Source organism: Ovis aries, chromosome 8, assembly GCF_016772045.2.
Source record: "Ovis aries strain OAR_USU_Benz2616 breed Rambouillet chromosome 8, ARS-UI_Ramb_v3.0, whole genome shotgun sequence".
NCBI classification, from domain to species: domain Eukaryota; kingdom Metazoa; phylum Chordata; class Mammalia; order Artiodactyla; family Bovidae; genus Ovis; species Ovis aries.
In genome coordinates this window covers 54,618,784-54,635,050 of record NC_056061.1, presented here as the reverse complement: position 1 = coordinate 54,635,050, position 16,267 = coordinate 54,618,784, and the positions used below count along the sequence as shown (strand labels likewise).

At 37.8% G+C, this 16,267-nt stretch overlaps 1 protein-coding gene across 3 annotated transcripts in view; it reads right to left on the bottom strand.

The window, feature by feature from the left end:
* LAMA2 (laminin subunit alpha 2) overlaps positions 1-16,267 on the bottom strand; it is a 684,287-nt gene that overhangs the window by 516,765 nt on the left and 151,255 nt on the right. For all 3 annotated transcript variants that reach the window (XM_060419598.1, XM_060419599.1, XM_060419600.1), the window contains exons 2-3: positions 11,855-12,025; positions 5,313-5,425 (exon numbers count right to left, since the gene is read on the bottom strand). In XM_060419598.1, the coding sequence (XP_060275581.1) occupies positions 5,313-5,425; positions 11,855-12,025 (284 nt within the window). The remainder of the gene's footprint in view (positions 1-5,312; positions 5,426-11,854; positions 12,026-16,267) is intronic.

Below are 16,267 nucleotides of genomic sequence, written 5' to 3'. Positions count from 1 at the left end.
TAGTGGTTGCTAAAGGTTGGGTGGTTGTGGCAATTTCTTAAAATAAGACAACATTGCTGCATTGATTTACTCTTCCTTTCATGAACAATTTCTCTGTAGCATGCAATGCTATTTGATAGCATTTCACCCAAATGCTTTCAAAATTGGAGTCAATCCTTTCAAATACTGCTGCTACTTTGTCAACTAAGATATGTAATATTCTAATTCCTTCTTTTGTCATGTCAACACTCCTATGACATTGTCACCAGGAGTAGATTCCATGTCAGAGAACCAGTTTCCTTGGTCATCCATAAGAAGCAACTCCCCATCTGTTAATCATGAGGTTGCAGGAATTCAGTCATATCTCAAGCTCCAGTTCTAATTCCAGTTCTCTTGCTATTTCCACCTCATCTGTAGTACTTTCTCTACTGAAGTCTTGAACTACTCCAAGTCATCCACTAGGGTTAAAATCAACTTTTTCCAAATTCCTATCAATGTTGATATTTTGAGCTCTTCCTAGGCATCACTAATTTCTTAATGCCATCTAGCATGTTGAATCCTTTCCAAAAATTCTCAATTTATTTTGCCCTGATCCATCAGAAGAATCACTATCTATGACAGCTGTAGTCTTACAAAATATATTTCTTAAATAATAATACAGAGGAGTTGAAATGATTCCTTGATCCGTGGACTGCATAATGGATCCTGTGTTAGCGAGCATGAAAACCACATAAATCTTACTGTACATCTCTGTCAGAACTCTTGGGTGACTAGATGTGTTGTCAATGAGCAATAATATTATGAAAGAATCTTTTTTTTTTTTTTTAGCAATAGTTCTCAACAGTTTTTTTAGCAATAGTTCTCAACAGTAGGCTTAAAATATTCAGTAAACCACCTTGAAAACAGCTTGTGATCATCTAGGCTGTGTTGTTCAGTTTATAGAGCACAGGTATAGTATTAACAGATGCATGATTCACATGGGCCCTGGGATTTCTGGAATTGGTAAATGGGCATTGGCCTTACCTTCAAGTCACCGGCTACATTAGCCCTTACAGGCTAAGAGAAAGTCGCCTGTCCTTTAAAGATTTTAAAGCCATGTATTGACTTCTTGTCTCTAGCTATTAAAGTCCTAGATGGCATCTTCTTCCAATAGAAGATTATTGAAAATCTGTTGTCCCCATTTTCATGATTATCCTCTGCATAACTTGCTGCCGCTTGCATCTCATCTACATCAGCACTTGTTGCTTTACTTGACACTTATATGTTATGGGATGCCTTCTTTCTTTAAACCTCATAAATCATTCTCTACTGGCTTCACAGTTTTGTTCTGCAGCTTCCTCACCTCTCTCAACCTCTGCACAATTGAACAGAGCTAGGGCGGTGTTGGAGAAGACTTTGAGAGCCCCTTGGACTGCAAGAAGACTCCAACCAGTCCATCCTAAAGGAGATCAGTCCTGTGAGTTCATTGGAAGGACTGATGCTGAAGCTGAAACTCCAATACTTTGGCCACTTGATGCTAAGAGTTGACTCATTGGAAAAGATCCTGATGCTGGGAGGGATTGGGGGCAGGAGGAGAAGGGGACGACAGAGGATGAGATGGCTGGATGGCATCACCAACTCGATGGACATGAGTTTGGGTAAACTCTGGGAGTTGGTGATGGACAGGGAGGCCTGGTGTGGTGCAACTCACGGGGTTGCAAAGAGTCAGACACGACAGAGTGACTGAACTGAACTAAACTGAGGGCCTAGCTCTGGATTAGGCTTTGGGTTAAGGGAAGGCTATAGCTAGTTTGATCTCCTGTCAATATCAATAAAATGTTCACAGGTCAGCAATAATGCTACCTTGCTTCCTAATCATTTGTGTATTCATTGCAGTGGCACTTTTAGTTTCCTTTAAGAACTTTTCCTTTGCATTCAAAACTTGACCAACTGTTGCAAGAGGACTAGCCTTCTGCCTATCTTGGCTTTTGACATGCCTTTCTCACTAAGCTTATTTAATTCTAGCTTTTGATTATAAAGTGAGAGATATGCAACTGTTCCTTTCATTTGAACACTCAGAAGCTATTGCAAGGTTATTAACTGCAGGGTTAGTAATTTCAATGTTGCATGTCTCAGGCAATAAAAAGGCCCAAAGAGAGGAAGAGAGATGAGGAAATGACCGACTGGTGAGCAGTCAAAACACATGCAACAGTTACTAAATTCATCTTCTTATATAGGTCCATGGTTCATGGACCCCCGGAAGTTGTAATAGACCTTGCTGGTCCACTCCCTCCCACCTGACCCAGCTCATCTCACAGGGTCTGGGTGAAGAGCTTTCTCCCCACTACCTGCAGCACCAGGTTGGCATCTTTGGGGAGCTGTGGCTTTGGCACCTGGAACACAAGGCCTCTTACCATTGTGTCATGAGCATGTCAGAGGCTCTGTCATATTCTCTGCCTCTAGGGTAGCGAGCATTCCTTCTGTTGCCACCATACCTAGGGTGAGTTCCACGGAAGGAAGGCTGCCAGCTTCCTTCACCTTCATATCCCCTGCCCTAGGGTACCAGAGGCTAGGCTTCCACGTCTGGCTCGGGCAGAGTGCCAGCCACCTTGTAAACACCTTTACAAGCAGCCACATTTGGGGAAATGGAATGGAGAAAAGGACACTGAATGAGAAGTCTCATCATCTGGGCGGCAGTCTTAACTTGGCACAAGCCAGGGGTGCAAGGGTATTTCTTCCTCCACCTGAGTCACAGAATGAAGATGATGCAGAGGAAAGCCACAGCTGACTCTTACAATCATGTTGCAAGAATGAGAAAAAATCCTTTGTGAGATCAAGCCCTGAGCCTTTGGAGTGGGAGTGTGGACTCCAAGACCCTAGACTACCAGAGAACTAACCCCAAGGAGTATCAAACAGTGAGAACTCACACAAAGGAAACCACTTGAATAAAAGACCTGGCAGCACCTAACCACCCTGTGCAGGACACCTCATCTAAACAAGCTCACTGCAGGTGGGTTCTTTACCACTAGGGCCATCTGGGAAGCCCTTACTCATTTTCTACTCATCAAAAAAAAAAAAAAAAGTTGTAATAGCAACATCAAAGCTCACCGATCACAGATCACATATCAAATATAATAATAATGAAAAAGTTTGAAATACTGTAAGAATTACCAAAATATGACACAGAGACATGAAGTGAGCAGAGACAGTTGGGGAAATGGTGCCAAGAGACTTGTTGGCCACAGAGTTGTCACAATCCTCCAATTAAAAAAAAAAACGCAATACCTGCAAAACACAATAAAATGAATCACTATCAAATGAGCTCTGCCTGTTAACACTACTGTGGTTGAGCTCAAAGTATAGTATACATGACCTGAGCAAATTATATTAATAGTTGAGTGTCTTGCTCCATGTGTGATCTAAAAGCATAGGTGGAGAGTAAACCTGAGCAATGAAACATCACTATTTATCGATTCTCTATCCCAGGAGATGAACCAAGACAATAGACAGCAGACTCATTACTGACTGGAAAGTTAGACTGCAACTTTTAGTGACCATATGACAGGGGACGACTGCTGTGACTGGCAAAGGATGAAGCTGTCTTTATCCAGAGAGGGATGAAGTCCGTTTTGACCCTAGGATTTTAAGGAATTCATGTACAAGATTTCACTAAAGCATAATTCATCAGTGTAGTAGTTTGCCTGCCTTCCCCTGATTGTACTCTGAGACTTCCTGACAAATACTATTAACTCGAAGCTGCTATTCAGTTGCCCATATGAGTAGAAAATGAGCAAGGGCTTCCCAGATGGCGCTAGAGGTAAAGAACCCACCTGTGATGCAAGAAGATCCCCTTGAGGAGGGCATGGCAACCCACTCCCTTATTCTTGCCTGGAGAATCCCAAGGACAGAGAAGCCTGGCGGGCTACAGTCCATGGGGTTGCAGAGTCTGATACAACTGAAGCGACTTAGCACAATGAGTAGAAACAAATCCACACCTGTGGGCAATTGCTACAGTACTGAGTCCCTGCTACTACCCTGCTGCTCAGGTCAAAATGAGTTCCAGATAGGTGGAAAGACTGTCTGCCTTGAGGCCCACCAAATAGCTCTTTGTGATTCTTGGATCTGGGGACCCTGGCCATAATGGGCCCTGAACCTAAGGGGGACAGTTTGTACTCCCATTGATGACAAACAGCATCCATTAGGGAGACGCCTGGGGCCCATCTGGCCTCCTGAGAATGTAACTAACTCCCATTGGCTGGTGCATTCCTCCACTGTGACCACACGTGAAAACACAACCTCTACAGTGTATAGTGTCTGTCATTAGCTATTTTAACTACATCTTCTCCACTAACCCCAAACTCCTCTGCTGTTCTGCGTCCACAGTGTCAGGGAGGATTGGCGAGAGTCTTTCTTGTGCTGACAGCAGAGAGTGAGGGAGGAATAGGCTGACTTAAAGAAGCCTTCTAGGCTCAATATTTCCAGTCTCAGCCTTCAGTCAATCAAAGAAAATTTGTATTTGGAATAACAGTAAAATACAGGAACGTTCTTTCAGTTTCCATCCTATTTGCAACCCTAGATAATTTGGGCTTATGGTTATTCTTGACTAAACATTTCAACCTGAGCTGAATATGGTGAACAGAAAGGAGAAAGAAATTAAGCATAGAAGGCACCTAGACCTGTGTGCCACAAACACACAAACTCCAACATCAACTTTTATACATCTACAATGCTTGTTACATCATTTACTGGCCCAAGTTTAAGAATCAACTGCCACAGCTTGTTTAACTCTCAGTAATGAGAGGCAATTTACTCAAGAGCCTTGTTATCCAAGAATCTTTTAGTATATACACCATGAACAGAGTAGTAGCACTCTATTAGTTTAAAAGTTAAAATATGAGAATTCCCTGGTGGTCCAGTGGTTAGGACTCCACACTTTCATTGCTGAAGGTGCAGGTTTCATCCCTGGTTGGGGAACTAAGATTCTACAAGACATGTGGTGTGATCAACAAAAATAAAATCTAAACGGTACTATTATATTTTTTGTGAAATTTTGTTGATCAATATTCTTATCATTAATCCTAATTAGTTAGAGGGTTAATTAGTCAGCTCCTAATTCAGTTTTAAATTCCTCATGTGAATTCATTTTAATTGTGCTTTAGAAATAAATGCCAAATATTTTTAAATAACAATATACTAAGTGAATAAGTCCTTTTGTCACTGTGTCAAGAAAATAATGGAGGGTAATAAAAGAGCATCCTTTCACCCAAGAACTAGTAAGTATACAAAATAGTAAATGCAAATACAATTTCAAAGAAGAAAATAATAAAATCAATAAATAAAAAGAGGCACTATACCTGCTGTAAATCCAGCGTAATTGTAACATAATGGTATTCAATTCCATTCTTAATACTGGGACTCTGCCACCAAGTGTTCTTGCCATCAATAGCATTTGTAATCGGGTGCCTCTCTATTGAATCAGCAGCAACATGAAAGAAGAAAAGATCATATAAAGAATTTATAGCTGTTTTTACAAGCAAAAAGCAAAACTAAGTTAAAACCATCACCATATGAATGTCAAATATTAAAATAATAGAAACAGAGAGCAACTGGCTTAATGTAGACTTTTTCACAGCACTCTGCAAGGTAGTATGAAATGGTTAAATACTTAAACTATATGAGAAGATGCTGTTCAGCACTCTGGCTATCAACTAAAATGAGCAACTTTAAAGATAACTACAGAAATTAAGTGTGAAAAAATAATATTGAAATCTAATTGATGTGTCAGTCATTCACAGAAGCAAAAACTCTACTGTTTGAGGTGGCTCTAGTATGCCATCAACTTTGTGAATAGAAACATAAAATCCTGAATTGTGGTTGAAAGGTACTTGAAGATTTGCCCTTCTGACACATACATTATTACCAAGGCTTGGGCAATTCAATATGTATCTGGTTTTAATATAAAATGCTGTCAAATCCATCCTATGAGGCTTTTTGCAGTCAGTCCTCAATCTGCCAACTTTGTATGTAAACCATTATTTAAAAATAAAATGAAAGATACTCCAAATCTTCCATTCAGGTTGATACCCATTCATCCCCATAATCATTAACAGTGGGGTTCTGGACAATAAAGACAAGGATAGGACAGCACAATAAAGCATGGGTCTTCCCTGGCCTTTACTCCAAACAGATGAGAACAGGACCTATTGTGAGAAGTAAAGCAAGACTGGAGACAGAAAAGGGGAGGTGTGGATAATTGTTGCCACCTCCCTTGACAGTCCGTTCTTACAGTTCCTTCCTTCTTATAATCCTCAAAACTCCCGGATTCCTTGCTTCTCCCACTTAGTTCCATGCATCTCACAACAGCAACCACTGCCTCTGGAATGCCAAAATTCTTGTTCCTTTTTGGTTTGCAGTCATTCGTTCTTGTTTGTTATCTGTGCTACTTATTTCCCAAGTTATACAAGTTCTGCTCCTAATCCGACCCAGCTCAGGAATGGGTGAGGAGGCAGGAGTGAAAGGCTGTTGAGGATGTTCCTATTTCTATTCCCAGGGCTGCAGTAAGAGTTCTTAACTCCCTAACATCCCACTCGGAAGTCAGCCTATTTGCGTGCAGAAATGTAAACGGGAAGAGGTTAGCTTCCCTGTTACTCTCTGGTAAATATGGATTAATTATTTGGAGTGTCAGTCCTGAGAACTTTTATAACACTAATCCTTTGGAAGCCTGCTTCAAATGAATGGCTTAAGAATATTCTTTTATTAGAACATAATCTTTTTTGCAAATTGAAGGACTATTTCAAATAATAAACAAACCATATCACTATGAGTAACAATCATGGACTCTCAATCTGTGGACATAATGCAGTAATATACCCAGGTGTTTTAAAGATATTAGAGATGAAACCACGTAAGATTTGAATCATGAAGCTCTGGAGAATGAGAAGCTGGAGAGTCCACCTGGATCCACCATTTAGCATTTAACTGCCCATGGACAAGTCACTTAAACTCTGTGTCATTATTGAAGTGAGGATAATAAAACTCTATTTATGGTACAAGTTTCCAAAATCTTAACTTTCAGAAAAAGTTAAAAAAATATATATGTGAAAGAGATTTGTGGAATTGATATGACTCCAAAATATATACCAATTGTGGAGTTATATCACAATTTGTGGTATAACTCAAATCAGAGTTACAGTTCTTTATTTCCCCCAAGTAATAGTAGCATCCAGACTAGTGTTGCTGCTACGGCTATTTAAGATATCATCACTTGTTTCATAAAATGGAGGATGTTTAAAAACAACAAAAGTTTAAAAAAATCATAATATTAAAATGAAAGAAAATTCTTCAACAGGTATTCATTTTATCTTCATTAAAAAATTGGAATTTTGTTCTCATTTTCTCATTTTGCCCTGGACCAGTAAAAATATTTTGGATGGGAACTGTCAACTCACAGAGCCACCAGAAAAACATTATAGTCATTAATATTCTAACCATTATTATGTATATGTGAAAAGTGAAAGTTACTTAGCTGTATCTGACTCTCTGCAACCCCAAGGACTGTAGCCCACCAGGCTCCTTTGTACACTGAATTCTCCAAGAAATACTGGAGCATATACATAGAATGAATTATGTATCTGTTCAAAATATGCAGGATTCTGAATCTTTACTGGGGATAAATTATATTTAATAAAAATTTTTAAAATGAAAACCAATCAGGCCTCAATGCAAAAGAAATCTGAGGGTAAAATAAAACCATCTTTCAAAAATTTATAAAAAAAACAGAATATTTATTAAATTTGCCATTTTCAGACTGTCAACATATTTTTTATATATCAATTTTATTAACATAGTCTGCTATAACTTCTTTAACTGAAAATAAAAGGTTTTTATCTTTGATTTACTTATGGTAATATGACTTTACAGAACAAGACAAAAATAATCTATTTATATTGGCAAATTATTTAATTCAAATGAACAGCTTGATGGACTTTGTTTTCTACCACATCTTATTATAATAGCAGTCCACTGAGATGAGAGAGCTTATCTCATTAATGAAAACCAAAATTGCTGAATAAATTTAATAATTTAGCACTAGTTAACTTATTCTGCTGAAGACAGGGAAAATGTTAGGTCTTTATAATAACAACAAATACCTGAAGATAACCAAATATCAAATAAATGCCCTTGGTGGTATGAGTGGGTGCTGAAATCGGCACAGTTAGTAATCAGAACCATAAATGAAATATTACTTGCATTGCTTCTGAAGAAAAATAAATATCACAGCATATGTTCCTTAAACATCCTCCAAAACCTTCTTTCCAGATTGTGGGTTTAACATGTGATAGAAAAATATGCACACAATCACATTTCCAAATCACACTTGTGGCTTGTAGGTAATTGTGAGAGGAGCTATCTAATTGGAAATTTTGAAATCTACCACCTCAGGTTAAATTGATATGAAAATTAGTCATGAAAAGGAAGACTGGGAGATGAATCAACAATTAACCATAATCCCTATTATGAAAGCTTAATCATAATTAATTTGCAAGTACTGATTAATTGTTGGCATATTTCCTTTATTTAAACAGAGATAGAAACTTACAACATTCTCATAGTTTCTCAAGTCAATCCAAAGGCTAACTGCAACTGAAAATTGGCAAGGGAATCGTTGATGAAGTAAAACTTTCAAACTGCTATTTTAATTGGAAAGCACAATCCATTAATAGCCAGAAGGTTCAAATTTCCCTTTCTTTGTGTGGTAATTAAGTACAGACCTTCCAGATTCATTCTAGCTGTTCAGTCAGTTTGTGGAATTTTATCATCTGTTGCTCCAACTTTTACTAAACTATATCCATGTGGATTACTGCTAATTTTTTTTTTATTCTTGTGGTGTATGATTCTTTCTAAATTTCTGATTTCAAAACCATTATTTTGAAATGTAATGAAGCATTACACTTCATTCAAAATTAGTCACATGAAGTAGATTTAGGATGTGATAAGTTTTAAAACGGAGAAGGCAATGGCACCCCACTCCAGTACTCTTGCCTGGAAAATCCCATGGGTGGAGGAGCCTGGTGGGCTGCAGTCCATGGGGTCGCTAAGAGTCAGACACGACTGAGCAACTTCACTTTCACTTTTCACTTTCATGCATTGGAGAGGGAAATGGCAACCCACTCCAGTGTTCTTGCCTGGAGAATCTTGGGGACGGGGGAGCCTGGTGGGCTGCCGTCTATGAGGTCGCATAGAGTCGGACACGACTGAAGTGACTTAGTAGTAGTAGTAGTAAGTTTTAAAAACTTACCACAAGTAAATAAAATGGGAAATGGGAAATGTAACTCATATTTGTCTTGCTTTGCTAAAACAATTATTCACTCTTTGTCTTGCCAAAATATAGATGTCGTCCATTGAGAAACAAGAGACCCTGAATATGGAACTCTGAAGAGCAGAGTGACATTCACGCAAGGACTTAACTTGGTGAATACATCTCACTCATTTTCCTAACAAAATGTCTACTCAATTATGGTCTACCTAAATCTTTGTACCTTCCTTTCATCTGTATCTGTATACACATTTCCTTCAGTTTCTCCTTTTCTGGAATGCCTTTCCCTCTAATTCAGGTTTTTAAACCCTTTCTGAGTCTGACAACCTTCTTGGAACTCTTTTGCTACCGCAGGTCCCACTGATGTTTTCTTTCTTCAAAATTCTATATCATTAATGACATGTACCCTAAGGTATAGACCTGAGTTTACTCCCCTGAATATTTGTTAAATTGCCCTTTATACCCAAATGCTGTTTATCCTAACATTCTACAGGAACTATAAATACTTATATATAATATACACATATATATAAGTATATATATGTATATACTTATATACATACATGTATAGATAGTCCTACATATATACACATGCATGTATATATGCACACACACAAATACACATATATATGATTTTACAAACTTTAACTCTCTCTCTGCCTGACCCATCCTCAAAACACCCTCAACCACCCCTATAATCCCCTCCCAATCATTTCATGTCTCTGGGCTTTCTCACATTCAATGAAATCAAGGCCACCGATTCTTGCACCAAAGGCAATTTTCTTCCCATGAAGCTTCATCTTCTTCCCTAATGAACCTACAGTTCATAGTCCATCAATTCATTTATTTTCTAGCCTTTACCTCAATTTTCTTGTCCTGATGTCTCCCCTTACTCTGACCTCAGCTTTGGCCCATACTATTCTATATAAGAATAGCAAATAGATAGGATGTGTTCTAATATTCCCCCTCCTATACCAATAACAATCTACATCTTAGAAAATAATGAGAGTCATTTAAAAGGTAAGAAAGGTTTCTGAAGCTTGGCATCTTTGGTTTCTTAACTGTTTTTTGAAAACATTCTGCGATATATAAGACCAGCAATTGTATTCACAAAAGTCCCAGTTCTTCAAACATAACAATATTAAAGTTTTCAGCATCTCTAAACTGTATAATAGAGACAGGACTATGCAATCTTCCCTTTAACCAGCTCCAAGAAAGAATGCAGGGTACCTCCCAGCTTTCTTTCAAGTTAAAAAATATAAATTCTGAGAAAAAGCTTTTTCGCTTTATAAGCATCTCAACTTTAAACCAAAAGGGAGGAAAAACTAATTTTTAAATAATATAATTGTAAAATTATAACTGTAATTTGCCTCACTGATAGTAAGTATTCACTGCATTAATATCTCCAATATTTGATGATTTCTCAATGTATGTCTACAAATCAACTCCCATGTCTAGAATTATCTCACACCATTTTCCCCTTATCCATATAAATTCTTTACTTAGTGAAACTAATTTCTTATAGTTCTCTGAATATATCATGATGTTTCCTATCTTCAAATTTCTGTATGCTCTTATATATATATATATATTAATTTTCCCATTTTCATCTTACTAACCCTTATTTTCTAAGCATATGGGTCATTTTTTCCCCAGGAATCCCTAGGTATTCCCTTAGCACTCAATTTACTTTTTTGTCTCCCCTATTTCCGTTCCTAAGTCTTTAAGTCAAGGGCTATGTATGATTCAACACTCTGCTTCAGAACAATGCATTACCAGGAGCCTGTCTTCAAACGCTTGCTGAATAAATGCATGAATGAGTCTGAGATATTACTGCGGTTTCTAGAGGCCAACCAAGATAGCTTTGTATGACACTTCTCCTTAAAACACTATTCCTGTGGTATTTAAGCATACAGACTTGTTCCAGCCCTCTGACACTTTAATTTGCAACCATTTCTAACTACTTGTAGTTCTCCCAGCAAGTATGTTTTCTATCTTATTCTGAGCCCCTCCTCCTGGTGTTCCTTCTCTTCCCTCTGTCACCTCTTAATATTCTCAGCTCATATTTGCCCTTGGATCTCAGTTCAGATGCCCTTCTGGCAAGCCTCCAGTTATACCAGGACTGAATCCGTGACTCTTCTCCTTCTCTCTGAAGCCCCTATGCTGATTCTTTCCTCAATGCCTACACACTCTACAGCAATAATCTGCTTCTTGCCACTTCTTCAACTGAGCCAGAGACCACATCTTACTCCTGCTATCCCTAGTACAGTACCTGGACATAGTGACTACTAACCTACTAAAGCCTTTATTAATAACCACACCCTCAGATACTTTTCTGCAGGCAGTAAAGTCAATGACTGCCACAGGTCTTCAGCTAGAAAACTCTCCGCAAGCACCATAAACACTACACGTAGGGAATTCTAATGTTTGTCAAGAGACAGAGAAGGGCTGTAAAGCTCACAGTGGAAGAAAAGATCTAGAAATTGAGAAGACAAGCCCTTTGACTTTAATGCACTTTGGTCTCAACATTCTCAGTGATATCTTCCACCCAGTTCCATACAAGTTATCCTAAATACATACGGTATGGATTGCTGCTGTTTTGATTGCAGATCCGACATTGAGGGTTCCTCACTGGCTGCCCAGGGACATGTTCTACCAATTTGCAATACATTTCGGGTCCTTTCTCTCCACATGTTGCATTTGTGGTGATGAGGGCATTGGAAGCAAGATTCAGGACAGCAGGGAATAAACCTGAAAAAGATGAACAAATGAAGGTGTGTGGGATGATTTTATTGCATTTTAAAATGAAATTAAGATAGGATGCTTTCCAAAGCATTAAATGAAAATAGAATAATCAGTGATAATTAAATATCTGACTTAATTAAGTAGACTACATAAATAGCATGTGTTATCAAACTAGCATTTTTTTCTGGGTCTTAAATATGAATTCTAAAACTATCTTCTTAATTTTTAACCTTTACTACTTAATTAGAAAGTCCTGTCTCTAAAACACACTTTTAAAAAGTCTGCTCATGTTATCGGCACAAGTCTTACTGAAATTTCCATCCTGCATTTCAGCTGTTTCGTGAAATTTGTCAGGTTACAATTTTTAAAATAATTAGCTCATCCCAGAACATACTCGATCTACCTTTATACACTAAGTTCTCTATGCTAGTAAATAACATGTGATTAAATAAACAAGGTTTCTCTTCTGTCTTTCATCACTACTTTACGTCTGTTGAGTTTGCTTTAGTAGCTCAGTCGTGTCTGACTCATTTGCGATTGCATGGACTGTAGCCTGCCAGGCTTCTCTGTCCATGGGATTCCCTAGGCAAGAATACTAGAGAGGCTTGCCATTTCCGACTCCAGTTTTGCATCTAGCTGTACAATTATTATTTTATAAAATATATGTTGAGCACACACTACATCAGATCCCATAAAAGATTTGAGAATGAAAATACCATTAAGATGGGCTTACTGTGGGAAGTGATCCTGAACTGTATCTTGGCGAAAAAATAGAAATGTATTTGGTATAGAAGATGAAGGGGAAAACAACCAAACATGCCAGGCAGAGGGAATATTATATGAGTATGGACTTTATTCTGAAAGCTTATGCGGATGCTGAGTGACTGACAGAGGACTGAGTTTGTAACTATTCTAATCTATTAGATTATGTGATCATACATAGATATAGATACACATATAAGTTATGACAAACCTAGATAGCATATTAAAAAGCAGAGACATTATTTTGCCAACAGAGATCTGTATAGTCAAAGCTACGGTTCTTCCAGAAGTCATGTGTATGGATGTGATAGCTGGACCATAAAGAAGGCTGCGTACCAAAGAACTGATGCTTTCAAACTGTGGTGCTGGAGGAGACTCTTGACAGTAACGTGGACAGTAAGGAGATCAAACCAGTCAAGCCTAAAGGAAATCAAACTGGAATATTCACTGGAGGGACTTATGCTGAGACTGAAGCTCCAATACTTTGGCCACCTGATGCAGAGAACTGAGTCATTGGAAAAGACCCTGATGCTGGAAAAGATTGAAGGCAGGAAGAGAAGGGGAAGACAGACAACAAGATGATTGGATGGCATCACCAACTCAATGCACATGCGTTTGAGCAAACTCCAGGAGATACTGAAGAACAGGGAAGTCTGGTGTGTTGCAGTCCATGGGGTTGCAAAGAGTTGACATGCCTGAGCAACTGAACAGCAAGCTTCTACAAACAAAACAATGTTATTTATATACAATTCATCTCAGGCAGGAGCCAATACCTCTAAAATTGCCCCAGGATACTGTCAGCTTTACTTTGTGATATTTGTCTCCCTCACTTCTGACTAGTCCTGACCTTGACCTCGACTTTGGATTCTATTTTGAAGGTATGGGTGAGACTCTCCATGGCCTGCTTTGGTGCACCCCTGTGGGACTAATGCTGAAGCTGAAACTCCAATACCTTGGCCACCTGATGCGAAGAACTGACTCATTTGAAAAGACCCTAATGCTGGGAAAGACTGAAGGCAGGAGGTGAAGGGGAAGACAGACGATGAGATGGCTGGATGGCATCACTGACTCAATGGACATGAGTTTGAGTAAACTCTGGGAGTTGGTGATGGACAGGGAGGCCTGGCGTGCTGCAGTCCATCAGGTCACAAAGAGTCGGACACGACTGAGTGACTGAACTGAACTGTGGGGCTTAATTGGAGTTGGTTAGGCCTGGAGTTTTTCAGATCTGAGGAATCATGGGAGGAAGCCAAAAGGAGATGACTGGTAAAAATTATTTTTCTATATATTGTTATGTTCCAAAATATAGAATTGAATTATATACTAAATTTCTCACATATTAAATATATAAATGTGAGCAAAATTACATGGTTATGAAAGGATTATGGGTATAAAGGTAACATTGATTAAGAAGCTATTTCATATTCATTAAATAATATGATTTAATCCCCACTGACCCCATGTGTACTTTTATTAGTCCCACTTTATAAGTGAAGAAAATGCAGCACAAAGAAGACAAACAATATGCACCAAGTTATGAATTAGCAAGACCAATAACTAAGATTTGAACTTAGCTCTTTAACTCAGAAGGCTAATTCTCATTGGGACTTAAAGAAGAGCCAAAACCTGGTTCTTAGCAGAGCTTATCAATTTACATACTTCTTAAAAGAAATAACTTATCCAGCCTCCACCCCTTTGTTGTTTCATAGAGTTTTCCAATCATAAACTAAAGACGTCAATAAAATTTACATTTACTATCTTTCAGTTCTTTCCATTGATTTGTTTCTTTTACACTTATTGATCATGTGCTTGAAATTAACCTCTTCATAATTTACTTGCCTTGCTTTGTGGTCAAGGAACAGTTGGCCTTTTGAAATTTTATTAGCTACTTTGTTGTTTATTTTTAAAAATTGGTAAAGGAACATCCCCAATTAGTTGCTAATGATCAATTTGAAGAGTCAGTCAATATCTGAGCTTTTATTGAATCTTCAGCAGGTTGTATTATAGAATGCAGCCCACTGCATTATAAGTTAAATCTGTTAGACTGTACCTATTTATTTCCACTCAAAAGCAGCAGAATAATATTTATTGCTATATGCAATACGGGTTACTTAAAGATTATATAAACATTTGAAGCGTAAATGAACTACAAGTGGATGGTGAACCTTTATAGAGTATTGACTTACAACCTCAATTCAAATTGAGGTCATATAATGTTAATGACATAAAAGCCAGTCATCATTACCCACGTAATTATGACTGACATTTTTCTTCTGAATAGTATCTAGACTAAATAAATTTAGATGGATTTGTAGCTTTAAAAACCAAGTTTAAACAGAAAACAAATAATATTTATTTTCACCATACTGTATATTTCATTAGAGATTAGAATATGTACACTAGAAAATAAAAAACATACTCTGTTCTGGAATATATACATTTAGTAAATAATCTAGAAAAAGGCTAAGTTTATGTAATGTGAAAAATAGAAATTCTGCTATCATATGGTAAACAGTTAGAAATGTGCCAAATTTTCACTGTTTTTATTTGAATGTTTTTAGACTATATTTGCTTGCTCAAACATTATGCTATATTCATGGAATTTTGTATGATCGTGATGATCTGACTTAAAATCCCACATTTTGGTTTCAAATGGCAGAGACATCTTTAAAACCTGCACATGGAGATTCTACTTTATTAATGTGGAGTTGTTGTGTCACTCACTGTCGGACTCTTTTGCAGCCCCTCATACAGTGGCCTGCCAGGCTCCTCTGTCCATGGGATTTTCCAGGCAAGAATTCTGGAGTGGGTTGCCATATCCTTCTCCAGGGGATCTTCTAGACCCACCCAGGGATGAAACCTGCATCACCTGCATTACAGGCGGATTCTTTACTGCTAAACTACCAGGAAAGCCCAAGCATGGAGTAGCTACTATTAAACTGTTCACAGATAACAGCTATGAATTCTAAACAAAATACGTGTTTTAAAATTTCATACTTGAAGACACTGAAGAGCAACGCAAAATAGATAAGTAAACCAGGAGGGATGTATATGCTTAGAAGGAAGATAATGGATGTCTCAGACTGCACATGCAAGGTGACTAAAACTCAAACCCACATTTCACTGTCTTTTTAAACTTTACTGTCTTAAAGAACCAGAAACAGAACTAAGGACAATTTCAGCTGCTATAAAGTGAAGAAGAAATACTAGAAAAAAGAAAGCCACAAGAACCTCAAAATATGCGTATAAATTCTTCCCAAGTCTCTTATCAATACCAGATATACATATATGCCTTAGGCAGGCTCCAAGTTCACTGGTTGGGAATAAATGAACAAATGATTAGAACAAGTGATCATAGTTGCTGCATTCCATAGGCATGCCAAAAGTTTGGAATTGGAGTCCAGATAAGTAACTAATATAACACAAAACTAAAAGACTGATGACTATTCTTCAAAAGAATATAACAGAATCCCAAGTTTTCTACCA